Here is a 25,768-nt window from a genome sequence, read left to right as displayed (position 1 = left end):
AAACGCCTTGGATTATCAGTACTCCCCACTGTGTATAATCCATAACAATACAGAAGAACTGCAATCATATAGCACACTTAAAATATTCAGAATAATGTTCCTACTTACGTTTCTGTGTCTGAAACTAACGACTCATTATTACACACATCATTGAAGGTATGAAGTTGGTTCTATAGTTAGAAAAAGGAAGAAAGAAATTAAAAATGTATCTAAATATTTTGTGAGGTAGTTTGACATCTAAAAATAGTATTAGCAACAGTAAACTTTTTTTTTCTATTATTTCAAATGCTTTTAAACAAATTGCTGTCACAAAAACTTTAACAGGCATTCTGGTAGTCAAGACGGATCAATTATCTTTTTAATTCAACCTTTCTTTCACTAAAGCAATGAAATGATGCTACAAAACTCCACCCACTCCAGAAATCAAACCCAAGTGTAGTAGCCATCAATTTGCACACAGGTTTTCACAAGATATAAACCACATACTTTGGTTTAGGGTGAGTTTCCCCATTATTGTAACACTTTCTATAACAGGAAAGATTTATTTTGTCACATTATCAGTGTTGAAAGTTGACAAAGTTGGAGAGTGAAAATTACATCTTTTTATAGGAAACGAGGCTTTGAAAAGTATCTGAACTGATAAATTCAAGATATGCCAGCAAAAAAAAGCCTTTTAAAGGTTTACGTCTCTTTTCCACGCTTTCCATCAACATCATATTTCCAGATACAGAGATGGCTCTGTATCCAATTCCTTACATGTTCATAATATTTTAAAAATATTTTAAATTATGTAATTAAATTAATTTGTCATCTTGTTTTCAAAAAAATTAAAGCCACAGTAATCTGAATTTTTCAAATTCAAATTTAACTTGTCGCATAATTTCATCAAAATAATTACGTTTCTCTTTCTTGAAACAAGTTTGGTCCATGCACTCTGTAATTCGGGTGACACCCAATGTCCTGCAGTCTTTACACAAAGATTTGTGTCTAATCTCAACAACTTGCATGGGAAGAAATGTTTTTAAGAAACAAAATTGAAAATATGCACAAAAATTAGTGAGACACGAGAGCCTGATTACACAATTATTAATAGGTACGTTATTAATAGATACTTTGAAATGTAACATATTTAGTAGTGGAAAAACATGTGAAGAGAACATCTCTAAGAAGTTGTTATGAGCAATTAGAATTGGGTCAAACACAGAAGGGAAAGTTCACTGGCTTTTTGGAAAACTTACCCCCTAACCAAAAATGTTTTGAAAGGGATCAAAGAGTGAAAGTGTACTGAACTGTCACAATCATCACTTTGAAATCCATGGTCACATGTTGATCCACATTTCCCATACAAAATCCTTATCCAAAGGAATTCTGACCAGAGGTGTTCTTTTTCATGTCGTAAAAATTGTTTGAAAATTCCACTAATTTCAACTAAAGTCTCAGAATTCCGACACAACAGCACCATACAGAATCACAGAATGTCAGGGGTTGGAAGGGACCTCAAAAGCTCATCCAGTGCAATCCCCCCATGGAGCAGGAACACCCAGATGAGGTTACACAGGAAGGTGTCCAGGCGGGTTTGAATGTCTGCAGAGAAGGAGACTCCACAACCTCCCTGGGCAGCCTGGGCCAGTGTTCTGTCACCCTTACTGAGAAGAAGTGTCTTCTCAAATTTAAGTGGAACCTCTTGTGTTCCAGTTCAAACCCATCACCCCTTGTCCTACCATTGGTTGTCACCGAGAAGAGCCTGGCTCCATCCTCGTGACACTCACCCTTTATACGTCTGTAAACATTAATGAGGTCACCCCTCAGTCTCCTCTTCTCCAAGCTCAAGAGCCCCAGCTCCCTCAGCCTTTCCTCACACGGGAGATGCTCCACTCACTTCAGCATCTTAGTTGCCCTGCGCTGGACTCTCTCCAGCAGTTCCCTGTCCTGCTGGAACTGAGGGGCCACAACTGGACACAATATTCCAGATGCGGTCTCACCAGGGCAGAGCAGAGGGGCAGGAGAACCTCTCTGACCTACTGAGCACCCCCCTTCTAATCCACGCCAGGTACCACTGGCCTTCCTGGCCACAACAGCACAGTGTTACATGACCTTATTCTCACTCAACTCCTAACATTTTTCTCACTTCATGTTCTGCTACCATGAAATGACAGAAGAAATAAAGTACCTTTTCTTTTTAACCATATATGAAACATTGGAAGAAGCTAAAGAGGCCTCGATTAATGTAACACAAATGTGTTAGTTAAGAAGCACAGCACAGGTTTAAAGTCTTCAGCAAAGAAAGCTGAAAATAAAACGGCATCTCTATAGTTTGTCTTGTCTCAAGGTGACTCAACTTTCTACGTAGGAAACCAATGCAAGAAGAAGAAATCCACACTGTTCAAGTATTACACTGGCTTTGTTTGGGAAAACTCTAACAATGTTGCATTTGCATTTTCACTGATTCACAGAACCAACTCAAAAGGAGTTGAAAAATGAAGAAGGAAGGTTGGCCAGATCGGTTTTGAGCATTCATTTTCACATATTTAAGTTCATCTGTACCTGGAAGGCCAGGAAAGGAATAGTAGAGGGAAAGGGTATTTCGGAGCTGAACAACCTCAACAGATGAATGGGAGATGAAATCAAAATGAAGCAAAGTAACAACAAAAATAAAGCTTCAGGTATATCTGGTTTATATTTTGCTGTTTTTTTCTGTAGCTATTTCCAACTTCAGATTCAGTTACTCAAGCTCCCACTTTGCTAAAATTAACTTTCATGTGTCTGTCTTCAACCTTGTTTTGTAAATAAGAACTTTAGGTCAGCTGATCTGACACATTATGTATATGCTGCTCGTCAAGGAAGACAAGTCTATATTTGGTGGTAAGCAAATATCATCTCTGGATGCCATACAGCATGTAGTCTGTGAGTCTCAAGAAGCTCCATGAAACTGAAAGGTTTAATTTTAGGGCTGGTCATAATAGCTGTCAGACTGGAGAAAAATATAATAATAATAAAATCTCTTGGTAGACACAAATCAACACCTCTGTGCTAGAAGACATTCATCTGTTTGCATTCACTGATATTTTTGGTCAAAGATTTCAGTCTCCACAATGACAGCAAACGTACATTTATCTTGCAAAAGGAACAATCATGCAAGCCATACAAATTATTCTACAAACTCTATTTTAATCTTCATCTTGTGAGCTGAAATTAGAATCCGCATCTGAGTCAACTTTTCATGTGAATTTTCAGAAGAAACTTTTCTTTGAAATAAAGTCTATTTTGAAATGTTCACACCTGAAAATAAACTTGCTAAAAGTTTCCTTTGAATCTTCACATGTATTTGCAAAATGAAATGAAGAATTGCTTCAAGGCTAAATGCTTCACTTTAGGCAAATGAAAGTCCAGGGAAGAAAAACATTTTGCAGTTACAGGTATCGTGGTTCTGAAGTCTTGAATACAAAACAGGAACCTGAAATTGTGTTGGTTGGAAAGAACATTTTGATGAATTTACTTTGACAAATTCTAGCCAAAGACATATGTAGAGAAAAGAAACTTTCAAGAAGTAGCCATGAAGGTACATCTGTAACACAGAAGGTTGTGTGAATATACTAAAGAAGCTGAACTACGTGACATTTTATTTACAAAGAGGCCAGAAAAGTTCAGTGCAGAGGCAGGTAAAGTTTCTGTCACTTTTGGTTCAGATTTCACATCCAAAGTTGCACAGACCTGGCAATTAAAATGGTTCCAGTCCTCTGCTAATGAATGTGGAAATGCGCTCGAGCAACAGACTATACTAAATAAACAGGAAAAAGAGGTGTGTACAATACGAAAATCAACTAATTACAGCAGAACCAAGACACTGTAAAGGTAAAAATGCAAACAGGTTGAAAACAAATGTAGCCATGTCATGGGACTAACTTCCAACACAGCTGTCACAAAAACTGGTTATAAGAGTTTTGTTTAGCATGGTAAATTGTTCGGGGAATGTGTTACAGTTCCATATGCTGCAAACATAGCTGTCATTTGCACTTATCTCTCAGTGAACCCTCTATTCACACTCATCACTTTAATTTCCTAAGACTGCATCTAAAAGGATTCTGCTGTTTTCCCACATTAAAAAAGCCCCCCTGAAAACAAGTCTATAACTCATGAAACACAAAAAGAAGCATTTCTTCTAAATAATATTTATATTTTAAAAAAGTTCTTACTGTTATTTGACTCAGGCCAGCCAATCTCATGGTTAGAGTTGGAGACATAAAGTATTTAAACGCAAGATCAAGACTTTCTTTATCAAAACACAAGGCTGTATCCAATGGCTCTTTAACTGTGCTCCACATTAAATCTGCCATGTTCCGGGCTGCACTCTGTCGCAACTCCTGGTCTGAAAGTTTACATAAATACCTAGAATAAATTACAAATGGAAGAAAAAAAGGTATCATTCAAAATGGAACATTCTTGGAACACCATCTTGATTATAGCAAACATATATTTCCAATCCTCTAAGAGTACTAAGCTTTTAAACACCAGTATCAAAAGCGGGCAACATTTAAAAGAAAACACCAAGGAAAAACAGAATCGCGCATAGTATTTTAAAATGTAAATAAATTTCTTATTTTAAACCTCTTCAAATTTCTTTAATTCCACAAAATGACAGGAAAACCATGGAGTTCTTCAGAAATGTAGGTTAGAAGCCTAAAGCTCAGATCTGTTCCACGGGAAGGCGCCCTCTCCCCGGACAGCTGCATCACGTTCATTTACTTATTTAAAACTGAAGTGTCACAATCCACTTAGCATACTAATATACTTTCAAATTGAACTTCTGGAAAGAGCATCAGTGGATGACAAATAGTTCGCTCTGACAGTGAGAATACCCTGAAGATTAATGTATCCTTGTTTGTGGTTTCAGTCACAGAACAGAAAAAACTTCGAATTGCGCAATCGCATTCTGATACAATTGGAGTAAACGTGGTGCGTGCACATTTCTGCCATCGGCATATGCAATCTGTGCTGTACATCAGCACTCCCTGTGCCACTGATTTCGCAACAGGTTCGTACATGAACACATGCCCAAATTCTTTCTCCGCTTGACTGTAATTCTGATCCTTAAGGACGCAGGAGAAGCATCACCAAGGAAGCTTCTAGAGCAACCAATAATGCTAAAGAATTTTAAACTGCTATGTTCTTCTTACTGCAGACACCTTAGGTAAAGGGTCATCTAATTGTGCACAATAAGTCTTAATACAGATGTTCTCTGCAAATGGGAGGCTGAAGAAATAATCATTTGTAAGAACTAATTGACAGAAGCCAGCGCAACCTCAGCCTTACCTAAGAAACTACAACATCAAGATGTACCAAGAAAACCTGCACTGAAATGCCTGTAAAGTTCACACATAAAACACAGACACAGTTGAGAATGTCTTCTAAACTGAATACCTAAGAGAAAAATGTTTAAGAAACAAGCTTGAAAATAATCAAGCAGTTAAAGATTACACAGGAAAAGGTACACACACACAAGTTTAGCATCATTATTTTTTTTCTGCTGTACTTCAGCATTTTGAAGTTTCAACTACATCCAAGCCATATTTAACTACACCAAAATGCATTAAAAATCCATTTGTTTGACAGCCTAAGCTTGGATCTGTCCTTGGAGACTGGCCAAATAGATGCACGAATCTTTTAAACACAAGAGATATTAAACTACACTTAACTTGATTTATGCAGCATTCCTTTGCATTTACGTCATATAAACATTAGTAATTTTTTTTTTAAGAGCAAAAATACAGGCCCTGACTTTTATTTAGATTGAGGCCCTTTTTCACAGCTCTTGTGTAGAGGCCTTAAAATAAACACACTTAGACAACACTTAACATTGTCAAACACAGAAAAGAGACTTCAGTGCAAACAATCACAGAGACTGTAGATCTATGATAGAAATCACAGATAAGTAAGGGTAGGACAAAAGAAGGACCAAATCCTTCACTGTTATTCATTGTGAATTTTCTGCGGTCATGCGGAGCACCAGAAATCGGATCATGGGAAGAACGTCATGTGTCTGTGCTATGAATTCTAAACAAAAGTAGCATCAAGAAGAGAATATCCATTTGAAAATGTTCAGGAGCAAAGCAGAACAACGACCTACCTTTAACCTACAGACAGGTGAGAGGAGTTACACTCTGATAAAAAAATGCAGTGGTCCATGTTAAAACATAATAGTCTCAATATAATGATCAGCAACCTCAGACCAGTTTTTATCTCCTCATTTTCATAGGCAAACTATACTCAGCCCTAGTTCCCAAAGCTCTTCAGTGTTCATAATGCACATCAAGTCATACTCAACTGTTTTGTGACGCATTTCTAAAGGTCTCAAGGTGTTAAAATAAATGATATGAATTTTCTCATTCTACATATGACAGACAACGAGTGCTTGTATGCGACAGACAGGTGGGAACGGACATAGATCTACCTATAGAGAAAGAAGGGTGATTTTGTGGTGTCACTCAATTTCTGTAACAGGACTTTTGCCTGGAATCTTCCTCACACTAGAAAGTTTGGAGAAGCAACTATACTAATCAAGTTTACATAACAAAACGTTTTTTATTTTATTGCAACAGTATCAGTATAAACCTACTTTCATTCATAGAATTCACACCACAACAACATTTTTAAGGTTCTTTCAGCATGCTTACTGTATTTAGTCCAAACGTGAATCAGACTCGTGTAATGTTTTCTGTATTATAGTTTCATTAAGAGACAGCGTTTTAAAAAAAAAAAAATCCCACTTTATAATAACTGAAACTGCCGTGTAGTTGCATTTTCACAGCTACAGACATATTTCAACAGGATTATCTGTTCTGCCAAGGCCCTAAAGAAAGCTATAGAGAAAAGACCCCTTTTTACTCGTTAACCTGCATTGTAGGTTTTTTTAATGCACCTGGGTTATTCTAACCAGGCACAAATGTAGAAGGCAGCAAACTTGTGTTTATAACTCCATTTACACCAGAAAATTTACTGGCCCTACTACACTGGTCATAAATCAAATACGATCATAGCTTTGCATCCAGGATTAAAACTATAGAAACTTGCCGAGTAAGCCAAGCCTCATTTTTATTGTGAATACAGCAGCCTAAGCCCATCTGTATCACCAAACTAGGTTCATTTTATGCTTTTACCAGTAGAACGTTGTTATTATTAACAAACAAGACACCTTTAGCTAACTCTGGCAATTAACACACACCTTTCTTTACACTGAATAACTGTACACTTGCTGCATTGCCTTACATAAGAACAATGATACTGGAGCAAGGCAAAAGGTCTGTTTAGCCCAAAATATCATTATCATTCCCTGCTTGTCCTGGTATCGCTTGTATAACAGCCACTTCCCTGTCAAAAAAGAATCCCAGACTATATCTCTCATCCTATCAACATCATTTTTTACCTCCTACCTTCTTCATCACCCTTCCTATCACCTAGGTAGTTCTGTTATTATCTCTGTGAGATGGAACCATCTGAACTGTATTTAGTATATAAATGTGAGTATGTGACTGATTCAACATAATGGCTTACTAATGGCTTCCATTCTACCCTTCATTATTTCTTTTAATTCCTAAATTCTTGTCATTTTGATTCTGATGAGCATTAAGTCTTAGAAGAACATATGAACAATACTTCAGGATCTGTGCGATCTAGTAAATCTGACATTTTTGCCTAAACAAGACTTTTGGAAAGAAATATACATATGCATAAGGGATAGTCTATATATATACACATAGAATCTGTCCTGCCTGCCAGGCATACTTCATCAGTAAGTATATATTATATACATTTAAGCAAACATACACATTAATTTAAAATAAATCAGTTTTAGTCTAGTGAAACTATTTAAATTTGCTCTATTTGGGGACAGAGAGAGTTCAGCTTTAAACGTGCAGTTCCATGTTAACGTAACGCTTACAGTCACATCTTATGCCTCAAGACTGAAGCTACTCAGCTGTGAAATAATCTTTTTTCCCTTAATATGGCTCCTTTGGACCACAGCTGCAAAAGGGACATGAGGCAGAATGAGTCAGAGCCCCCCAGTGATATGAAGAATTCACTTAAGTGTCCGGCTATTGTCTCCTGACTTGCCCATCCTTTGCACCTACAGCATCAATTTGCAGCTTTTTGGAGGAGTGAAGTATTTTTTGCAATGGAAAACTCCAAGGCTTATTACAAGAATGTTTCATGACATTTAGTAGCAAGGAGTGGTCTTGGGCACTCCCATAAACCCCAAATTTGTAAGAAAAATCTTTTTAAGCAGAATAATTTGAATTCTTCCAGCTGCATTCTCTTTCTCCCTGTGTTCCACAGGAAGCACCACAGATCAACAGTCTGTTTGGAACTTCCAGTTCCTCTGCGTATCCCAGTGCCGTGTGTGTGCCCTGTGCCAAGACTGCACAGTCGACACATCAGCAGCCGCCACCGGCAATTTCCCCTCAATGTGCCTGAGCACGGAACATTCTCTTTCTCCCAAACTGGGGCAGAGACACAAATCCTTCATAAAAAATCTCTCAAGATCCATCTTGAAGCGGAAGAGAGGAAAAAGGGAGGCAAGGAAAAGGGGTTAAATACAATACTGGTCAGCACTAATGCTACACATAGCTCAGGTGTTACCAAAGGAACATTAAGCAGGTGATATCAACTGTGATGTTAGAGAAAGAAGAGTTTTAGGTCTTTTCCTTCACACTATCCAGCACTTTTTGGTGGTTTATAGAGGCACTTACAATACCAGACATACGACTTTATCTCTTCTCGTAAAACTGGACTTCATTGCTAGTCACTTTCTAAAAGGACAGAACTATTCATGACACTTTTAATCGACATCTTGCCACTGAGAAAACACTGTCCTCAAAACACCGCTGTTTCCAGCTCCTGCTCTCTTGAGGCATTCGATATCTGCAACCACGGAGAGCATCCCTCATCTCTGACCTCCAGGTGGAAATCAGCTGGAACCAATGTTTTTTATGAAGAGACATCATCAACAACTTACTCTCATTTACAACTGCAATAAGCTATGACTTCTATTCTTGACTCGCTTTGTCAGCAAGTCTCTTATTTCATGAGAATTTTGAAATTTTAAATGCAGAATTCTAGGGTATTAGGATCAGTAAAAGCTTCTTGCTGAAGAGGTCAAAATTACTTTGCTTCTTTACTGAACACGTCCTTTATTTCTTTCCTAAACTGCTGAGAATCATATAATCATTTTGGTTGGAAGAGACCCTCAGGATCATCGAGTCCAACCATAACCTGACCTAACTCTATCATTAAACCACGTCTCTGAGAACCTTGTCTAAAAACATACGCCCTTCAGAGACAAGATACGATTGCTAGTGCTCCATTCCCCAGGCAGAAAATAACATTTATTGGTCTTTTTTCTTGGCAGCAGCAGTAACAACATATTGTGTCGGTGATCTCTACAAATTCCAGCAGTCTCCTCTACACAAATATACACTTTGCTATTCATTTCATCCACTCCTAGTAGAAATAACCACAGAACAAGAACATAAAGGTTAACCTCATCTGATTAAAGATGCTGCTAAGATGCCAGTCAGGTGATCCCTTTCTGCTTATGCTAATCAGCACTCCAAAAAGCAATTCTTGCAAGGAGCCGACATGAGCAGCGACTCGAACTAACAGTCAGTTAGAGCCCCAAGAGCTCATTCTACACTAACACCCTCTCCAAGCACACTTTCTTACTTGACATAGCAGCAGAAGCTATTTGTTTCAAGCAGGATTTGTTTCAAAGGTGCTGTGCTACTCTGCCCCAGATTATATTTGCCTTTTTTTTAGTACAGTAAGAAGCAGATGGAGACCTAGAGACCCAACTGCCAAGACAAGATCTCTAAGCTTGACAACCACATGAGGTGAGCTGCATATATCAAGAAAGTCATTTTTTACCAAAGGCATCTGTGTTAACTTCTGTTCCATATAAAGGGATGGCACTAGGGATTATTCTTCTTCGATGGCCTCCAAGCTTTACGTCCCACTCTGTAAGTGCATCTTCCCAAAGCAAGCTTTGGATTTCATGATGTTGAGAAATCCCAGATTTCCCATCAGGATTAGGTGGTGAGAAAAGGAAACTAGGAGAACATTCCCTTACTTCTCTAAATAGGTGTTTTCCACAGGTATATCCTGTATCAATATTCCCATTCAGATTCACATGAACGTATTGTGAATGCTCAGAACAGACATCAAGGGCATGATTTATGGCAAGAAGCTGCTGCATAAATCACTTTTTAAACCAGATGCAAATATTCTATTAATAAAGTAAAGGAGAAGAGATGAGAACACAGGGAAAAACCTTCTGTTCGTTCCAGTGACCCTAATTACACGTGCAGTTAAAAACCAGAAAATGCTTTAAGAATTACAGGATGACAAACAAGTGCTGGCTGCATTATTTTGTCTCACTCAAGTTCCTTCTTATCAGCCTCTCTCTAACTGTTGATCCTTCAATGTTCTTTATAATTTCCATACACTGGAAGAAGATACGCAAGACTCATGGACCAAATTCCCGGATACACGAACAACCACTAATGGAATATGTACAGAGACAAGAACCTGGAGAGCCTCTGCCTGTCCTTCCTAGACTGCTTCATGATTGATAATTACATTTATAAGATTTCGAAGATAACATATCAGCATGAAAGGAGTGCACACAGCTGTGATTCGTTTTAATAAAAGATCAGAATACCTTCACTTTGCTGATATCATCTGGGTAGAAACCATGTTATAACAAGATAGATCGATAGCCAAGCCACTACTGAAATTTTTGCAGTCAAAACTCTCTACAGTTAAAACCAGAACACATTAACATGACGCTTATAGAAAATCCAGAGCCTTGGAGGAGCTGTGGGGCCATGCGAGGGCAGTGGCCTTTGAGTTGTCTGCACCAGGAGTTTAACGTTGGGTCACTGGGAGGAGAATCAACTGTGAGCACCCTCCATCTCCAGATACACATATGCAAGATAATTTCATCAGTAGCTCATTGGATATTTTTCTATTGTCCTGAGAAAGCAAATAAAAATCAAACTGCCTGTATAATTAAATGTCCTTGTAAGTATTTTAATTTTGAAGTGTTTTTCACGATAGGCAGCTTGATATAAAGAAAATCTTTGGGGCTGGATATATTTAGACACATAGAAGTGTGAGTAGACTTTTGATCACACTTCGGCTCCTGCCAGCTGGAAATACAGAACATCGAAATGGGAAGCAGTGTTAAAACTCAGTATATGAAATCTCAATGACTACATATTGCTCTTCTTCTTACATTGTCTCGTTGCAATTTTTACATGAACTTTTATCAAGATATTGCGGTACGTGGAACTGTATTACACTTGAACCTGACACGACATGTCAGAATGGGGCTGGATGTCACACTAAAAATGCCATTAACGAGACTGATCAGGTTGATACTGAAATCAGAGAGATGTAAAGAGCTGCCCAAACTAACTCTAAACATTACCTTCACTCCCCTTGCTGAAATTATACAGTCAGAGCAACAACTTGAACAATTAAAAGTGTATCAGCTGACATTAGAAATAGGTGCTGTCAAAAAGTCCCACCAGAAAAATTCTTAAATTAAAAAAAATTACCTGATAACATAAGTCCTAAAGGGTATAATGTGCTGCATGACAGCAGGGATGTGAAGCCATATTCTGATCTATAATGCAAAAACATAAATAGATAAAAATTTCATTAATGACATTTAATGAGAATGGTAAAAAAATGAAATATTGCTGGTACATTTACACATGCAACCCCACTGTAAAAAAAAGGCTTTGTTGTTGTTTTTCATTCAACTTCAATTCTTTCAACTTCTTAATTTTCTAATTTTCAAAGCTGTTATCTGAGGAATATTTCTGTGACTTACGAACAGGAGTTGCACCTTTTCTTCTAGTGACTGGAAAACATAAACTTTGTACAAATAGTATCATATTGCCCACATGTCTCATTTCTGAATTTTCTGCAGTTTCTTGTAGGAAAAACTGCTACTCAGCCTTGTGGATTTTCTTCTTCCTCTAATGTCTACAGGAAAATTATTCCATGCTTTCTTTTCCTTGCAAATCTCTGCTAAATCAAGTAGAATTATTTGAGTTGTGTTGATGCTTTGCTTCGTAGGCCTTATAATATTCTATAAAATAGAACTATGTTTCATAACCGGTGATTAAGCACAGTTTTTTTACTACCATATTCGAATTCCTATATTTACCATCCTGCCTTTACCACTGTATGCAGGAAGAAAATGCGTACAGAGAAAAAAAAACCCTGAAACAGCTATTTACCAGTGCTGCGAGGAAAAGAGGACCGACCAAACTACTTACACAAGCAAAGTTAGGAGTTCTGTCTGCATTTCAAAAAGGAATGCTGAGCCTGTTAAACCTGTTACAGAAAGACAACTCTGTGCCAGGTAAGGGATGGAGCACAGGTGAAACATCAGCAGCCGTTGCTGCTACTCACATCATTTTAATCACGTGTGCACACAAATCTGGGGAATAGCCAGTGCTGTCAGTCACTCAAAGCTGCCATGTCAATCTACATCTCCATGTTCGGTCTTAAAAGAATGTTTAATCTTTGCAACTGATGCAATAAATTTTGACTAAGGGTTAAATTCTCACCAGGAAAATTCTGCATCCAGAAAAACTGTATCACTAGTATTTATTTTAAACATTTCTGGAACTAGCCAAGCAACTTTGTGAGTCAGTTCTGAAAAAGAATACTTTCAGACTTACTTTTTACAATGCAACTACCACTACACAGTAACAATACTAACCTACTTCACAAGACAAACCCGCCAAATCTTCACATTGCAAAAAAAGATCATATTTGGAATAAGCTATGGCAGTCTCCAGAAGAAAAGAATGCTAACATCACAAAGACAGAGAGTGTAACCAGCAGCTGCATGTTCTAGAAACAGGAATTAAACATTTTGACAAGGAATTGCAAGGATGTCAAAGAATAAGAATAGGACGTGTTTTTATAATTTGGCTTTATAGCTTTCATTGTTCAAAGTAATTTTCAGTCTATATTAATTCAAACTTCGGAAGCCATTTCATTCATCTGTGTACTTGCATTACATACAACTTGCATCCGCAGAATTGAATTAATAGATAATTTTACATATCATAAATATCATTTTCAATATGGACTCAAATCTAAACATATTAAATTATTTAAATAAAGTGACACAAAATAACATATACAAAATCACATTAAAAATCCACAGCTTTCGTCATGCTTTTTTTTTTGCTTCCACCTGCTTTTAAGATAAAGTATTTGCTGCATCTGTTCTATTCTCAGGATTCAAAGGTGGTTTTTTGTGTTAGTTTTTTTTAGTTTGCTCTTTATCAGATGTAATTAATCTCTATAAAGTAGAGTGTATTTTAACAGTTTTCACTCCTGACTTAATTTCTGAAGGTTCATACAGTAAAATTAAGCCAACATCTTGGAAACCGTCAGCATCATCTCAATTAATTCATGCCCACTGAGAGGGCAGTTATTCCTCCGCAACATCCACAAAACTGCAATGACACACAACATTTGCTGTCTTTCTTATCACAGAAAGCTTTTCTGACAAAGACATTCACTCAAACCAGATCTGCAGGATAAAAAAAATCCAAGGAAACATCTTCTCGGTGATTTTCATGTCCTCTACATAAAGGAGACACCAGTAATCACAAACAAGTAGCTCAATTCCCCACAGACCTTGCTAATTTGTGGTGATGGTCTTATCTTACACGCACCTGTAGAGTGCACTTGATGAGATATTCTCCTTCCTTTGTGGAAGAAGCAGTGCAAATGCTTTCCAAGCCACCACGCAGCCTTGTCTATTAAAAGCTGAATGTTACTGGTTGTTAGCAAACGATTTCTTTGATTTCGGTTTATTATTTCCAGCTTCAGCTGTTCTACTTCCTGGAGCTTACTACTGAGTTGGACTTTTGGATGAGAAATTGATTGGCTCATTAACACTACAATCTTTCTGAAAATATTTTTGAAACATTTAAGCAAGTTGTTAAACAACTCATTCATCTCCCAGACTTTAAAATAAATTCCAGCGTGGACATTTCTTTAGAATAAAGGCTCCTTGCCTGCCATTCTCCAGAGTTAGTGCAACTGTGAACATGTATTTAACAGCTATTATACACTCTGGTTCTGGCTTTACAGGTTGTGAACCTGTTAACAGTTGACATTGCAGAGCTGTTCACTGGGCTACTACCAACAGGGTCATTCATCAATCTCCCACTATCTATACATCCTATAAACTGAAATGCATTGGGAGAAAACCAAAAGCAACCTAGTAGAGCTCTTAGTGAGATTACCAACATTTTGCTTACAAAAAATACAGTTTTGTGAATGCTTCTAATTGTTTTATTGGAGTTCGGTCTATCATTTCATAGATCATCAGAAGCATGTATTAAATTATTTATATTTACCTAAGTTATATGAATTACATAGTGAGATGATATAAAAAGAAACAGGGAAAGAGAAACATTGCATCAAAATTAGATGCTTACGCACCACTGTAGAGGTTGAGAACTTTTCTTTTCTTTTCAGTGTCGGCAGGGTAAAAAGTATTTTGTCCAAAAAATTAGCTGCCTCATTTGGAATTAATAAACATATGGTATTTGAAAGTCAGAAGCACTGCTGACAAGTACACTGAGTGACACGAAAATGCAGGAAGTGTATGAATAAAGCGCATTACACATAAAACCTTTTCTTATACTTTCTGTAGTGAAGTAACAGATAAAATCTAAGGATAAAAATTTCTGTAAAGCAGTTTTCCTATAACTCACACAGATTTTCCAGCAAAGCCAGAGAGAGTTCAAAAGAAAGATTCTAGTTGAATGGTAGAAGATACATTGCTGAAAGAGGCTGAAGAAACAGCACTTGTATTAGTCATGGCTTGGGTTGAATTTCATTTTATCTGGCAGGTTTAACTGTTGCGTTCATCTAAAATAGCCACAAGAGATAGCTAAATGTAATACCCTCTAGAACAAAAGATAAATGCAAAGTTGCTAAGTAATTATCTGAAAGGAGAAACTTTGCAGAGAAGTGTTTTGGGTTAGAGCACATCACTAAGAATAAAGAAAATAAACAGTTTCTGTGGAGAAAAAGAAAGACTTCAAAAAAGGACAAAGGAGGAAGGTAGATACAGTTTATAAACATGCACTGGTATGGGGTAGCTAGGAAATGGGATCTGCAGTCAGAATATTTGTTGAAGAATAAAAATGCTGGCCTGATAGGGAGCTGCCACTCATTGTTCAGAACAATTTTGCCCATTCTCACAAAAATAAAACAAAAATTAGCCCTGCAAGAATGTTTGGTTCCATGACCACAATTTAGTTCTAAACCAGAAAAACCTACAAGACCACACATTTTCTGCAGATGGCTTGCTGAAGACTGCAGGCTGCACCGACAACATCCAGAGATGAAGAACTCAGATTATTACCTGAAAACTCATCAGATCATACAGAAAGGGCCAGAAGAGAACAGATCTCCACAGTTTAACATGCAGAGGTCCTGCATCAGTCCTCCTGCACAAGCTTACAGGAACAGAGATGATCACGGCCTTACTCATTTGTTCTCTGATCTACAAGAACCATAACCCTAAAAGGATCAGGAACAAGTGACACAGATCAGCAACCCTGGCTTTATTTCAGATGCTGGTTCCCTCTATGCAAACATTTCCAATACTTATTTAGAACATCCTGGCTGGTCAGTAACAGCAAAGAGGAAGGAGGAAAGATGTGTGGAAGGATCTGATTTTAAACACCTAAAATCACAATGTCAAAATTACGTTAAACTCACTTCATACAAGGCGTAATAAACTATTGTTTTCCTTTTTGTCCAGATATAACATCCACAAGACAGGTCATGACTTCACATTCTCACATTACACTAAGTCTTCCTATGTCCTTCAGAGACATAGGCTTTTATTTCTACCATCAATCTCCTTCAAATCTCCACTAAAATCAACTCATAATTCTGCTAGTTAAAAATGGGTATTATTTCAAACTGGAAAAGTTATGATGGATACGTATTCCAAAACTAGTGCAACTAAAAGACAGTTACCTCTACGCTGCAAATGTGTATACTGATATAAAATCAGAGTAAGCTGAGAAGGAATCCATAGGCTGTTTTTTGTGCCTCAGAGGAAATAGGTTAAAAAGTTAACATAGCCTGAAGAAGCCTAAAAAACTTCCATGACACAATTTCAGGGACAGAAATGACGTCTGACAAAGTTCTGAGAAGTATTTTCCAGGGCTGTTACAATCTTGATATCTAGGTACAAACTTGCAAAACTGCTTGTGTGCTTCCAGGAGATACACAGGGTTTGGATGAAGAAACACCCAGTGGACCAGCAAACTTCACATCCCTAACAAATCTTAGAGTGTTTTTCTCCCTCCCTGGTCCTACAGAATTCTCCCAAAATTCAGTCCTTCCACTTTTTGTGTTTAACATTAAACAATCTAAAGACAATACTTACATTAGATACCACTGTGATAAATGCATGTGCTATAAGAAACGGCAGTGTCTCAGGGGTTCCATATTCAAAACAATCCTTCATGAGGGAAAGGCCATTTTTTCCACAAAACAGACAAACATAACGAAGTAAGTGCAACGGTACTTCTACATCCTAGAAATATGGAAAAAAAAAATACAAGAATTTGAACAATCAACACTAGATCCATTCAGATATACAGGAAATTCGAAAGCTACATTAGTATAACACAGATCTAAACAGAGGAGTGAACATGGCTATTTTATATTTCTAGGAAATGGGCACCTATTTAAAAATGGACAACTTACATTCATATCACAGAACGCCCCTAATATATTGCTTTCTTGAGCAGAAATATCCTGTTCAAAAAGAAAAAAAAATAAAATTAACTGGAGCAATAAAAAGACATTCATAGAACAAAAAGCAACTGACCACTAACAGACATCACATTCAACACAATAAAACCCTTATTTAGAGGAAGACAGAAGCTCAAGGTTTGCTCCACTTCCACACTGCAAAACATACTTTTCCAGTTCACCGTTTTACCTTTGTCAAGGCGTATTTATAAATACATAAATATACACTTAGGATAACATCTCAGCGGTGGCTCTCAATGGTTGGATTAACAGATTATTCTTCAGTCCCACCCCCCTTCAGATCATCAATATTTTTTCATCAGGAATACTGCGATGCGGATATTGTGGCACACGGGCTGCACACCAGCCTCAAATTACAGAACAAACCAACCAAGGTAGTTTTGAATGCAATTTTTGCACAAAGATGAGGCATATATCCAAACATCTGAATTTAGATGAAACGTGGGATGTTCTACAATCCAACACTTAATGACTTAAGGGGCTAAACTGTCAAATTATTCATTCCCATCCAAATATTAAAATTCTTCAACTACTGTATTATTTTGTATATAACAAAATGCGTCATATAAAATAAGCATCTAATACTCTTTACAGGATTAAGCTAACTAAAAAGGAGGAAGGAACTGTATCACCCTATCAATCTGTTAGCTATTTGCTGCAACAAGAAATCTATTTTTCCGAAAGTACTAAACTGAAATGGGTTTTGAAAAACAGCTTTTCTTTTGAATGCTCACAACACCCACATGTTGGGCAGTATAAAGCAGGAATTTTCTTTATTAGGGCTGTTACACATATTGCGTGTAACTCACATATGGCTGGGGGCAAAAGGGCACCAAAGAAAACATAAAACATGGCTGTAAAACCACAACATCACCATGGATACTTGCAGGTAGTTCCAGCACGTTTCCCCTTCTCATCTCTCCGTGCCAAACACCCAGTTCTCGTATTCACAAATCAAATGTAAGTTTAACATAAAGTTAAGTTTTCAAATTAAGTTTCCTATTTCAAATAGCCATGTAGGAGTAAGCTTCTTAAAACTACCAGAGGATGCTGGAGGCAAGCAATTTTGGATGGATTAAGTGTGATACAAACATTTTGAATTATTCAATATGCTCATATTATATCTAAGCATTTATTTTCCTTTTTTTTTTATTCTGCTGAACTCTAAGTCATGCCTGAACTCGTGATACTCTTAACAGTTATTTTTAAAACAGCTTTGAAGCCAGTAGGTGGTATGTCTTCAAGCAGCAAGAAAAGGTGTTCAGCGCTCTGCTCATGAAAACTGCAGAAACAGTGTGAGAAATGTCATTAGTTTTCTTGAATAAAATAGAGACTTGTTGTCAAGTGAACTATAGCTCCTAAAATACAGAAATCAAAATCTTGTGGAGGTCTGTTGCACGAGTCCTGCAAACCTTACTAAAACTGTTGCGGTTGAGAGACTCAGTCTGGAAATGTGACTTCTGTTCTTGCAGATGTGAAACAGAACAGAGAATTCCTCATGATCAAGTTTACAAGGAAATAAAATAACTCCTCATGGGAATCTAATACAGCATGAAAAATACCATCACTTCAGATAAAATGTACTAGCTGGGGTCTGACATGGCCAGTCTCAGTGGAAGGCACTTAATTAGGGATATCTTCCAATAAAATATTTATTAATACTTGAAAAGTAGAAGTAGAGCGAGCAAGACCCCAAAGAACCAGGGACTACAGCTGCAGACACCACAACAACTGGTTTTTCTTTTCCTCTCTCAAGAATTGCTAAATGGTTGGGTAGCTCCCTTCAGATTCATTGTGCGTTCTGAGACAGTGCAAAGTTCAGGAGTCTGCTTTACATCATTGCTTCTTTCTCTACAGGATTTTTAAAGCCTCTAGTTTCTAGGCTATTTTTTTCCCTCTGAAGTGTCCATTCTACATATTACACTTGCTGCACAAAGCAGGTATGAAAAAAAGAATAAGGCACATGGCCTGGATGCAAGATCTCTTAAAAGATATTTCATACCTAAATTCTGAAGTATGAACACTTCTCAAAAAAAAAAAAAAAGATAACTATATTTGTAAAAATACAGGGTGTTTCAAAAAGATGGCCCCAATTAGAAATCACTCTGAGAGGCATTTTGGTCCACTTTTTTTGAAACACCCTGTATTTTGAGTTCATTTTGTTTAGGATGAAAAACAGACACAAAGGCCTCTCTCTCTGGGTACCAAAAATCCTGGTAGATTTCAACAGAAGCAAATGCTATGTTTCCAGATGTTATTTTTACAGATTTTTGTTTTTCAGTGTTCATGTCCTGAACTCAGTTGACCTCTAACTGACTGCAATTAATTGTGCTGCTTTAGAAATCCAGACTTAGTAGAAAGCCATTTTTCATTAGGCTATTCACCAGTTTAAGAAAGTTGAGGCAAACATTCTGTCTATCCAGACTCATACACATTCTACACAGGTCAAGACTATACACTTGTCAATATGCTTGATTTACTTCCATGTGCTGTAGTTTTGCTGTCCTCATATGCAGCATATTTCTGTGACACCTCTGCAAGGCCACTTGCTCAAGGTGGATTCTGCTGTTGGGTACACAGCTACCAGTCAGGCTTCCATGGGCTTCCTTCCCTCACTTTAGAAATGTCAGAAAGGACAAAAATAATAATCATCCTTAGCCCATATAATTTAAGGCGACACCCTTTTGACTACCAACAAATCTTGCTTTGCTGTTTATTTTCATCCAGTTAGAACTCCTGAACTACTCCTAATTTCTCCACTAGATGGTCAAGTGTAATATGGCTCGGGCGAGCGCCTGGGAAGAGCACCAGAGCTCAGGATTTGCCTTCTGTCTGCTGTCATGAAGAACAAAGATCTTGGAGGTGCATTCACAGCAAAGACTAACACTAACATTGGCTGCTAATCGGTACCAGAAGGTAATAACACCCTGTGAAAGCTTCACATTGGAAATTTTTAAATGACGGCCTAATTGGTCACTTCTAGGCCAAGCGAAGCCTTACAGGATGGGATGACTCAATGAAGTCGTGTAAATTCATCTCAAGAATCTGGAACAAGGAATTTCTGAAGTCAGTGAGAGTGGAGATTGGAGTTTCTTTTGCATTCCAAAATTTCCCTTTTTCCACGGCAAAAGAAATGCTTAGAGGGAGAGCCACAAGAGCTTCTCCCAACACATTCTTGGCAGTTCTGGTCAGTTCAGGAATCCCTTTAGATTACAAGTATAGATGACACACTTAAAACAGGGACTTTCATTTTATGATCCATTGATAGTTGAGTCCAAGCCTGATCTAAAACAAGAAGTTCTCTCATTACCAGAACTAATGACTCAATTCAAAGAAGATATGCTCTAGACTGAAATCCAGAATTACGAAACCTCAATAAATGAGTTACTCATGGTAGCAGAAAGTTTTGTCACTAAAATAGCTAACAGCACTACTTCAGAAGTGCTTCCTAAATATAGAAAATCTCGGTTTGTGAAAAAGTGATTGATGCTAGGAGCTTTTAAATGAAAACAAAAAGATCTCCACAAAAAAAAAGAAAGCAGGAAAGCAGGTTAACATACCTCCATACCTGGACTCAAACCTAAACCTAGACCTAGACTCAAACCGTCTAGCAGAAAAGTAAAAAACCTTTCCCTCACTTGTCTATACATCAGAAAAGTGTTTTGCAATCTCAGCTTCCCCATAAGCTGTTTTTAGGATAGCTAATGAATGTATTCAATAATTCAAATGATATTTCCTAGTATGATATATATTAGTATGTCTAGAGAGATAGCCAGTCACAGTACAGCAATCTACAGCACATCTGTGTCCAAATCACTTTATGGCTGCACATAAAGTGAAAAAGAAATCCCACCAGGCACTTTGAGATTTTCTTTTTATCATTTGGACATAAAATTGAAAGAGTAGAAAAAGAAATACATGAAATTGTCATTTAAAAGCAGCAAGTGTGCTTATACATAGAGAAGCTGTTCCAGAGTTGTTCATTGCATATTCCTACGAAGCCAGTTTCAGCAGGCGTCCCACAGGAGTACAGAACATAAATCACTTAAGTAGTCATTGATTTTTTTTTAACTGACAAGATAGATCTACCCTCTACAGTTCCTACTTGCAGAGGCTGAACTACAGATTTCTGTATGTATGGTGAAAGTTTAAAAGGCAGGACAAAACAAATGATGGGAAACCTGAAATCTACAAATCCTGACTTTGCCAGATTTTTCTATACACTTCTATTCATGAAACATGCTCTGTTAACTTACGCCATATGTTTTGGAATAAGACAAGAAACCAAAATCCAGCCCACCCAGAAAACGCACTGTGTTGCGGGTTTTGACTGTATTTACTGTCAGATATGGCAGGATTCATTCAATAAGAATTGATTATATCTCGTGATCACTCTAGCATACATAACCAAAAATTATATATGCTTGGTATAATCTCATTTTGGACTGAAGTTTAAAAAGCAAATTTAACCACTCAGAGCTTCAACAGAACCCCCAAAACTCTCTATATAAAAAAATTAAGAATGGGTTAACTGTAATATAATTCTCCATTTTCACTTTCTCAAAAGTTTGTTGGATAGAAGTTTTTTCATTTAGCTAAAATATACATCTTCTTTGCATACCAATATTGTAAAAGAACTGCTTATTTGTTATTAGACTACCACAAGGTGGATCAAACCCCAACCTTTCCATGAAGTATATTGTTGCAATTAGGAAATGCTAACAACATCATATTTATTTCAGAAATCGTGAATTAAACATTGCAGGATTTTTGAAAATCCTTCATTTGGTGGCTTTTTTCAGATGAAAATGTGGAAAATGTGAATGGTAGCCATAACAAATACCACAGAAAAAAAGCAGCACCATTGAACAAAGCTACCTGAGTAGAGCTCAGTTACTCCAGTCAATTAAAGAGGTGTTCTAATAAGTAAGTTTGGTCTTGCTTCTAGAACCACAGACTGTAATGAAAAGAAATTAGTAAACTCTTAGCGGGTTACCTTCTGGAAGCAAGGCTTCGCTATAGTCCCCTTTTTGCCTTCCTGTTATTTAAACAGTACAATAATTCAATGTACAGTTCCATCCAACACTTATCATTATATTACCTATAACAATTAAGCATATTTTAAAGAAAGTGTAAGAGTATGTGCCATTTAAAAAGCTTCTCTGAAAAGTTCTACTGAAGTCAACAGGAGAGCTGAATTTGCCCATCCTGTGTGAAAGCAACTATCACCAAACACACACAGTCTACTCATTATTGAGAGCAAATAAACTTCTACAAAACAATTAAATATACACATAAAGATAAGATATACCTCTATTGTGGGATGAGTATTATGCTTATAAGCAGTGTACAGAGGAAACTGAATCTGAAAGATTTTTGCCACACACAGCAACAACTTTTCCTTCTCATCAGTGCTCCATAAACTAAAAGCATCAGTGTTCTTTGCAGACTCCTCCTCTGCCAGGATACAAGTTCTTGCAGAATCTAATTTTTTCTCTATAGATTTTTGCCGTTCTCCATTTTCTTCTTCATGAGACTCTCTTTCTACATTCAGGGGTTCGTCGGCATGATTACTCTGATCTTGCCACGTTGAATCTATATTAATAGTGCAATGTTTACAGAGCTGGTCCCGCAGAGCTTGAACTTGGGCAATCACTAAGTTAATAAGCGCACATACTACTTGGTTAAAGATCTCCAAATGTTTATATTCCTTGAAACAGCACAGACATTGTCTGTAAGAAAACAGAAAAAAAAAAAACAGAAATAAAAATTCCTGAAGCAGCTGAAATCAGAACAGGTAACTGACCAAAAGGACTCTTTACATTAAAACATTTTAGACACCAAAATATTTGACAGACCCGTAAAAGTGAGGAAATCCAAATGAAACAGACTCTACCCAGCAGCAAGTGGGAGTCACGAAACCTTCCTTAAACCCTGTGAACATCCCACTTTTTCCAAATGCTCACCAAATGAAGTCCCTGTTATTGTTTAGTAGCTGCCACTGTAAAATATACAAAAGAAATCTTAGGGACAAGGTCACCGTACTAAGAAAGCAGCTGTGTTCTTCAGTACGTTCCTGAATCCGTTTCTTCATCTGCTTTTCTCTATCGGTATTTATTGCAACAGACCACCTGATATGCTTGTCATCTGGGTAAGAACTAATCATTGTTATTTTTAAATCAACAGGCTTGCAAAATAATTTTCATTTTCATTTAGTACTTAAGCTGACTTCCTTTATCTGCACTTGGACAGAAACCCCATGCACACTGGTACTCGCTACTAAGCAATATCAAGTATCTTTATTACTTTCTTCACTGTGTAGGCTCAGAGATCATTTCTCTGAATACCCACCGATACACTATAAGCTAGATAGAATAAGGGGTAACACTATACACCATCCCTTTATTGACATAATAAGAAAATCAATCAAATCATCAAGTCAGGAAACACAGCTCTAGCTGTGGGTGAGGATAACTATGTATGTCAAAGAGATCCTGGGTGCATAAACTCCCGCAAGTTAGATACTCTAGAATCCATCCAAGCAAGAAACCTCCTCATTCTGAACAAGAGGTTGAGGATATTCCCCTAAAAGGATCTAAATGCTGGATAACATAGAAAAGAAAGCAAGCAATAAGCAAGGATGCTTCATGGAAGACTAAAATGAAAGGCTACATGCTCGTAACAATCCTTGAAATAAGACTCAGCTCTTTCTCAAACTCTACTAAACGACATAACTGTTGTATAAACTGGAAGGTGCCTTGCAGGAGAGACCTTTCTGCGGCTCTTTGGGACACAACGGACTCCAGCCTGTGACTGGAGTCATCAGATACTAGAGTAATACAAAAATGACACGTACCATTTCTGAAAGAAATTAGCAGGCAAAAGGTAGGGCAAGAAGTCATCAATAAGAAGTGATAAAAAAGATCTTTCTGCAAAGCATAGCATTTAATCTAGAAACTGGGGGTAATAAATTATCATTTTTAAGGAAAAAAAAAAAATTACAGAGAACCCAGAACTGTGATGGGTAGAGGGTGCTGCGTCTCTTGAGGGAATAAAAACACACCCTTGAGCTACTGCTCTTAAAACATACACATTCTGAACACAGATTTTTTTTTTCACTGGGTTAGACATAAACATAACATTCAGTTTTCTCTAATTTCAGCAGAGATACAGTGACAGAAGCATCTAAACCCTTTTGTTCCATCTATCCAGGAAGAAAAATCCTTCTAATATTGTGTAAGTGGAATGTCTTCACCCATTTGAAAAACTGACTTTGTGACTTGCTTGTAGATGTATTTTCATATTAACAAATGTTAACAACAAATGGCAGGCAAAACCAAGTGCATCCTCAGGCATTTATCCCTGGGGAAACTATGTGAAATAGCTTCATCACTTATACTTACAAATTACTACCACACCTGGCTGTAACAAATTATTCTCACAAATAATGAAAACAAAGCCTGGCGATTACTTCTCACATATCTGTATTTGAATGCCAACCCATATTGAAGAATTCCCTACTGGGCAAAAGCACATTTTTTGAGATAGAGGTATGTGCAAAACTTCTAAGTCTTCATGTATCTGAAAAGCTCCACCAAAAATTAAAGACCTATGAAAAAGTGAGTACACTACAAATATGACTTGTTTGAACACCACCATTTCCAGAAGAAAACTGAACTGGAAACACTACATGCAGATGAAGAAACAGGTGTTCTTCAGGCTGAGTTGCCAACTGATCTTCTGAAGGAAAGCGGAGATTTAAACTACAGGTAACAATATAAAAAGTAGTTGTTAAGGAAGGCATCAAGCACAAAGCAGTAAGCAGATCCCTCCAAAGCCCATATCGCAAAACAGAAATGAGACATGAAATTAAAATGTAAAGTAAAACTCCTTCCTGTGTCTGTTTTGCTAGATTCTGCTTTGAACAGGTTAAGGACTGTCTTCCTTACTCTTTTATAGTACGAAACCACACATACAGAAGGTAAAAAGAAACCAAAAGAAAATAAAGAGTTAAATATTACCCAGTCTTTATTTTTTCTTCATGTTGGATTTGTCATGCTATAGTTGTTCAACAGAACAAACCTCTGAACAGACTCTGACCTGGAAAATGACTAGGTTGCAATTGTTCTCAGATAAACCTGTGATCTAGGAGCTGTCAAGAAATGACAGCACTCTGGTTTCTGGTGCTGCTGTTTATTTTGATTTAAAATTCCTTCTCTGTGTCTCACAGCATATTGCAGAAGATAATGAATTTACTTTGAATGCCTTCTTTGAGCAGAACGAGGAAGAAGAGGATTCCACTTTCACAGGTAGCCAAAATGTGGCGCTCCTTTTTTTCTTTTTGAGCCTTCTAAATATCAGAAGAATGTTTCCCAATTTATCCTCTCTGCTTTTCCCAATATTTCTTACTATTTGGTTTGGTCTTGTAACCACTGCTGAGCACTGAATTCCAAACATCCTTAGTTGATGTAACTACTTAAAAACAACAACAAAAAACCCAAACAAAACACAGTAATTTAAACAACAGATTTAAAGGAATAATCTAGCTGATTTACTACAACCATGTGCAAAGGATTTTCTTTATCAGCGTAGTAGCTATTGGCTGCAATCGTTCATCATCTTGACTCACAGTATTAGGACATGCAAAAAAAAAAATTAAACCTGATGGTCCCATTCAGAATGATCTTTTCTTAAATTTTCCTTACCCTATCCTGCCCCCACGGGAGGTAGGAAATTTCACATTAAAGCAGCAACATACAACATTTGTCATTGCAATATAGCTATTTACTGTTAAACAATTATTACAGCATCCAGAATGCCAATCAGATTCAAATCATGTGCTGCCCAAAATGCACTGGGTAACACGTTCATT

The 25,768-nt window shown here is 37.2% G+C and overlaps 1 protein-coding gene across 15 annotated transcripts in view; it reads right to left on the bottom strand.

Moving 5' to 3' along the window:
• Positions 1 to 25,768, bottom strand: part of USP34 (ubiquitin specific peptidase 34) — a 121,054-nt gene that overhangs the window by 78,009 nt on the left and 17,277 nt on the right. For 14 of the 15 annotated variants that reach the window (XM_065059321.1, XM_065059327.1, XM_065059325.1 and 11 more), the window contains exons 3-8: positions 22,208 to 22,628; positions 16,828 to 16,878; positions 16,505 to 16,654; positions 11,613 to 11,680; positions 4,194 to 4,386; positions 109 to 170 (exon numbers count right to left, since the gene is read on the bottom strand). In XM_065059321.1, the coding sequence (XP_064915393.1) occupies positions 109 to 170; positions 4,194 to 4,386; positions 11,613 to 11,680; positions 16,505 to 16,654; positions 16,828 to 16,878; positions 22,208 to 22,628 (945 nt within the window). Of the gene's footprint in view, positions 1 to 108; positions 171 to 4,193; positions 4,387 to 11,612; positions 11,681 to 16,504; positions 16,655 to 16,827; positions 16,879 to 22,207; positions 22,629 to 25,768 lie in introns of those variants that run through there. The other variant, XM_065059331.1, reaches the window with a different exon arrangement.

This window comes from Columba livia, chromosome 3 (assembly GCF_036013475.1).
Source record: "Columba livia isolate bColLiv1 breed racing homer chromosome 3, bColLiv1.pat.W.v2, whole genome shotgun sequence".
Classification (NCBI taxonomy): Eukaryota; Metazoa; Chordata; class Aves; order Columbiformes; family Columbidae; genus Columba; species Columba livia.
The sequence above is the reverse complement of the archived record's forward strand: the minus strand, read 5'-3'. Positions and strand labels throughout refer to the sequence as shown.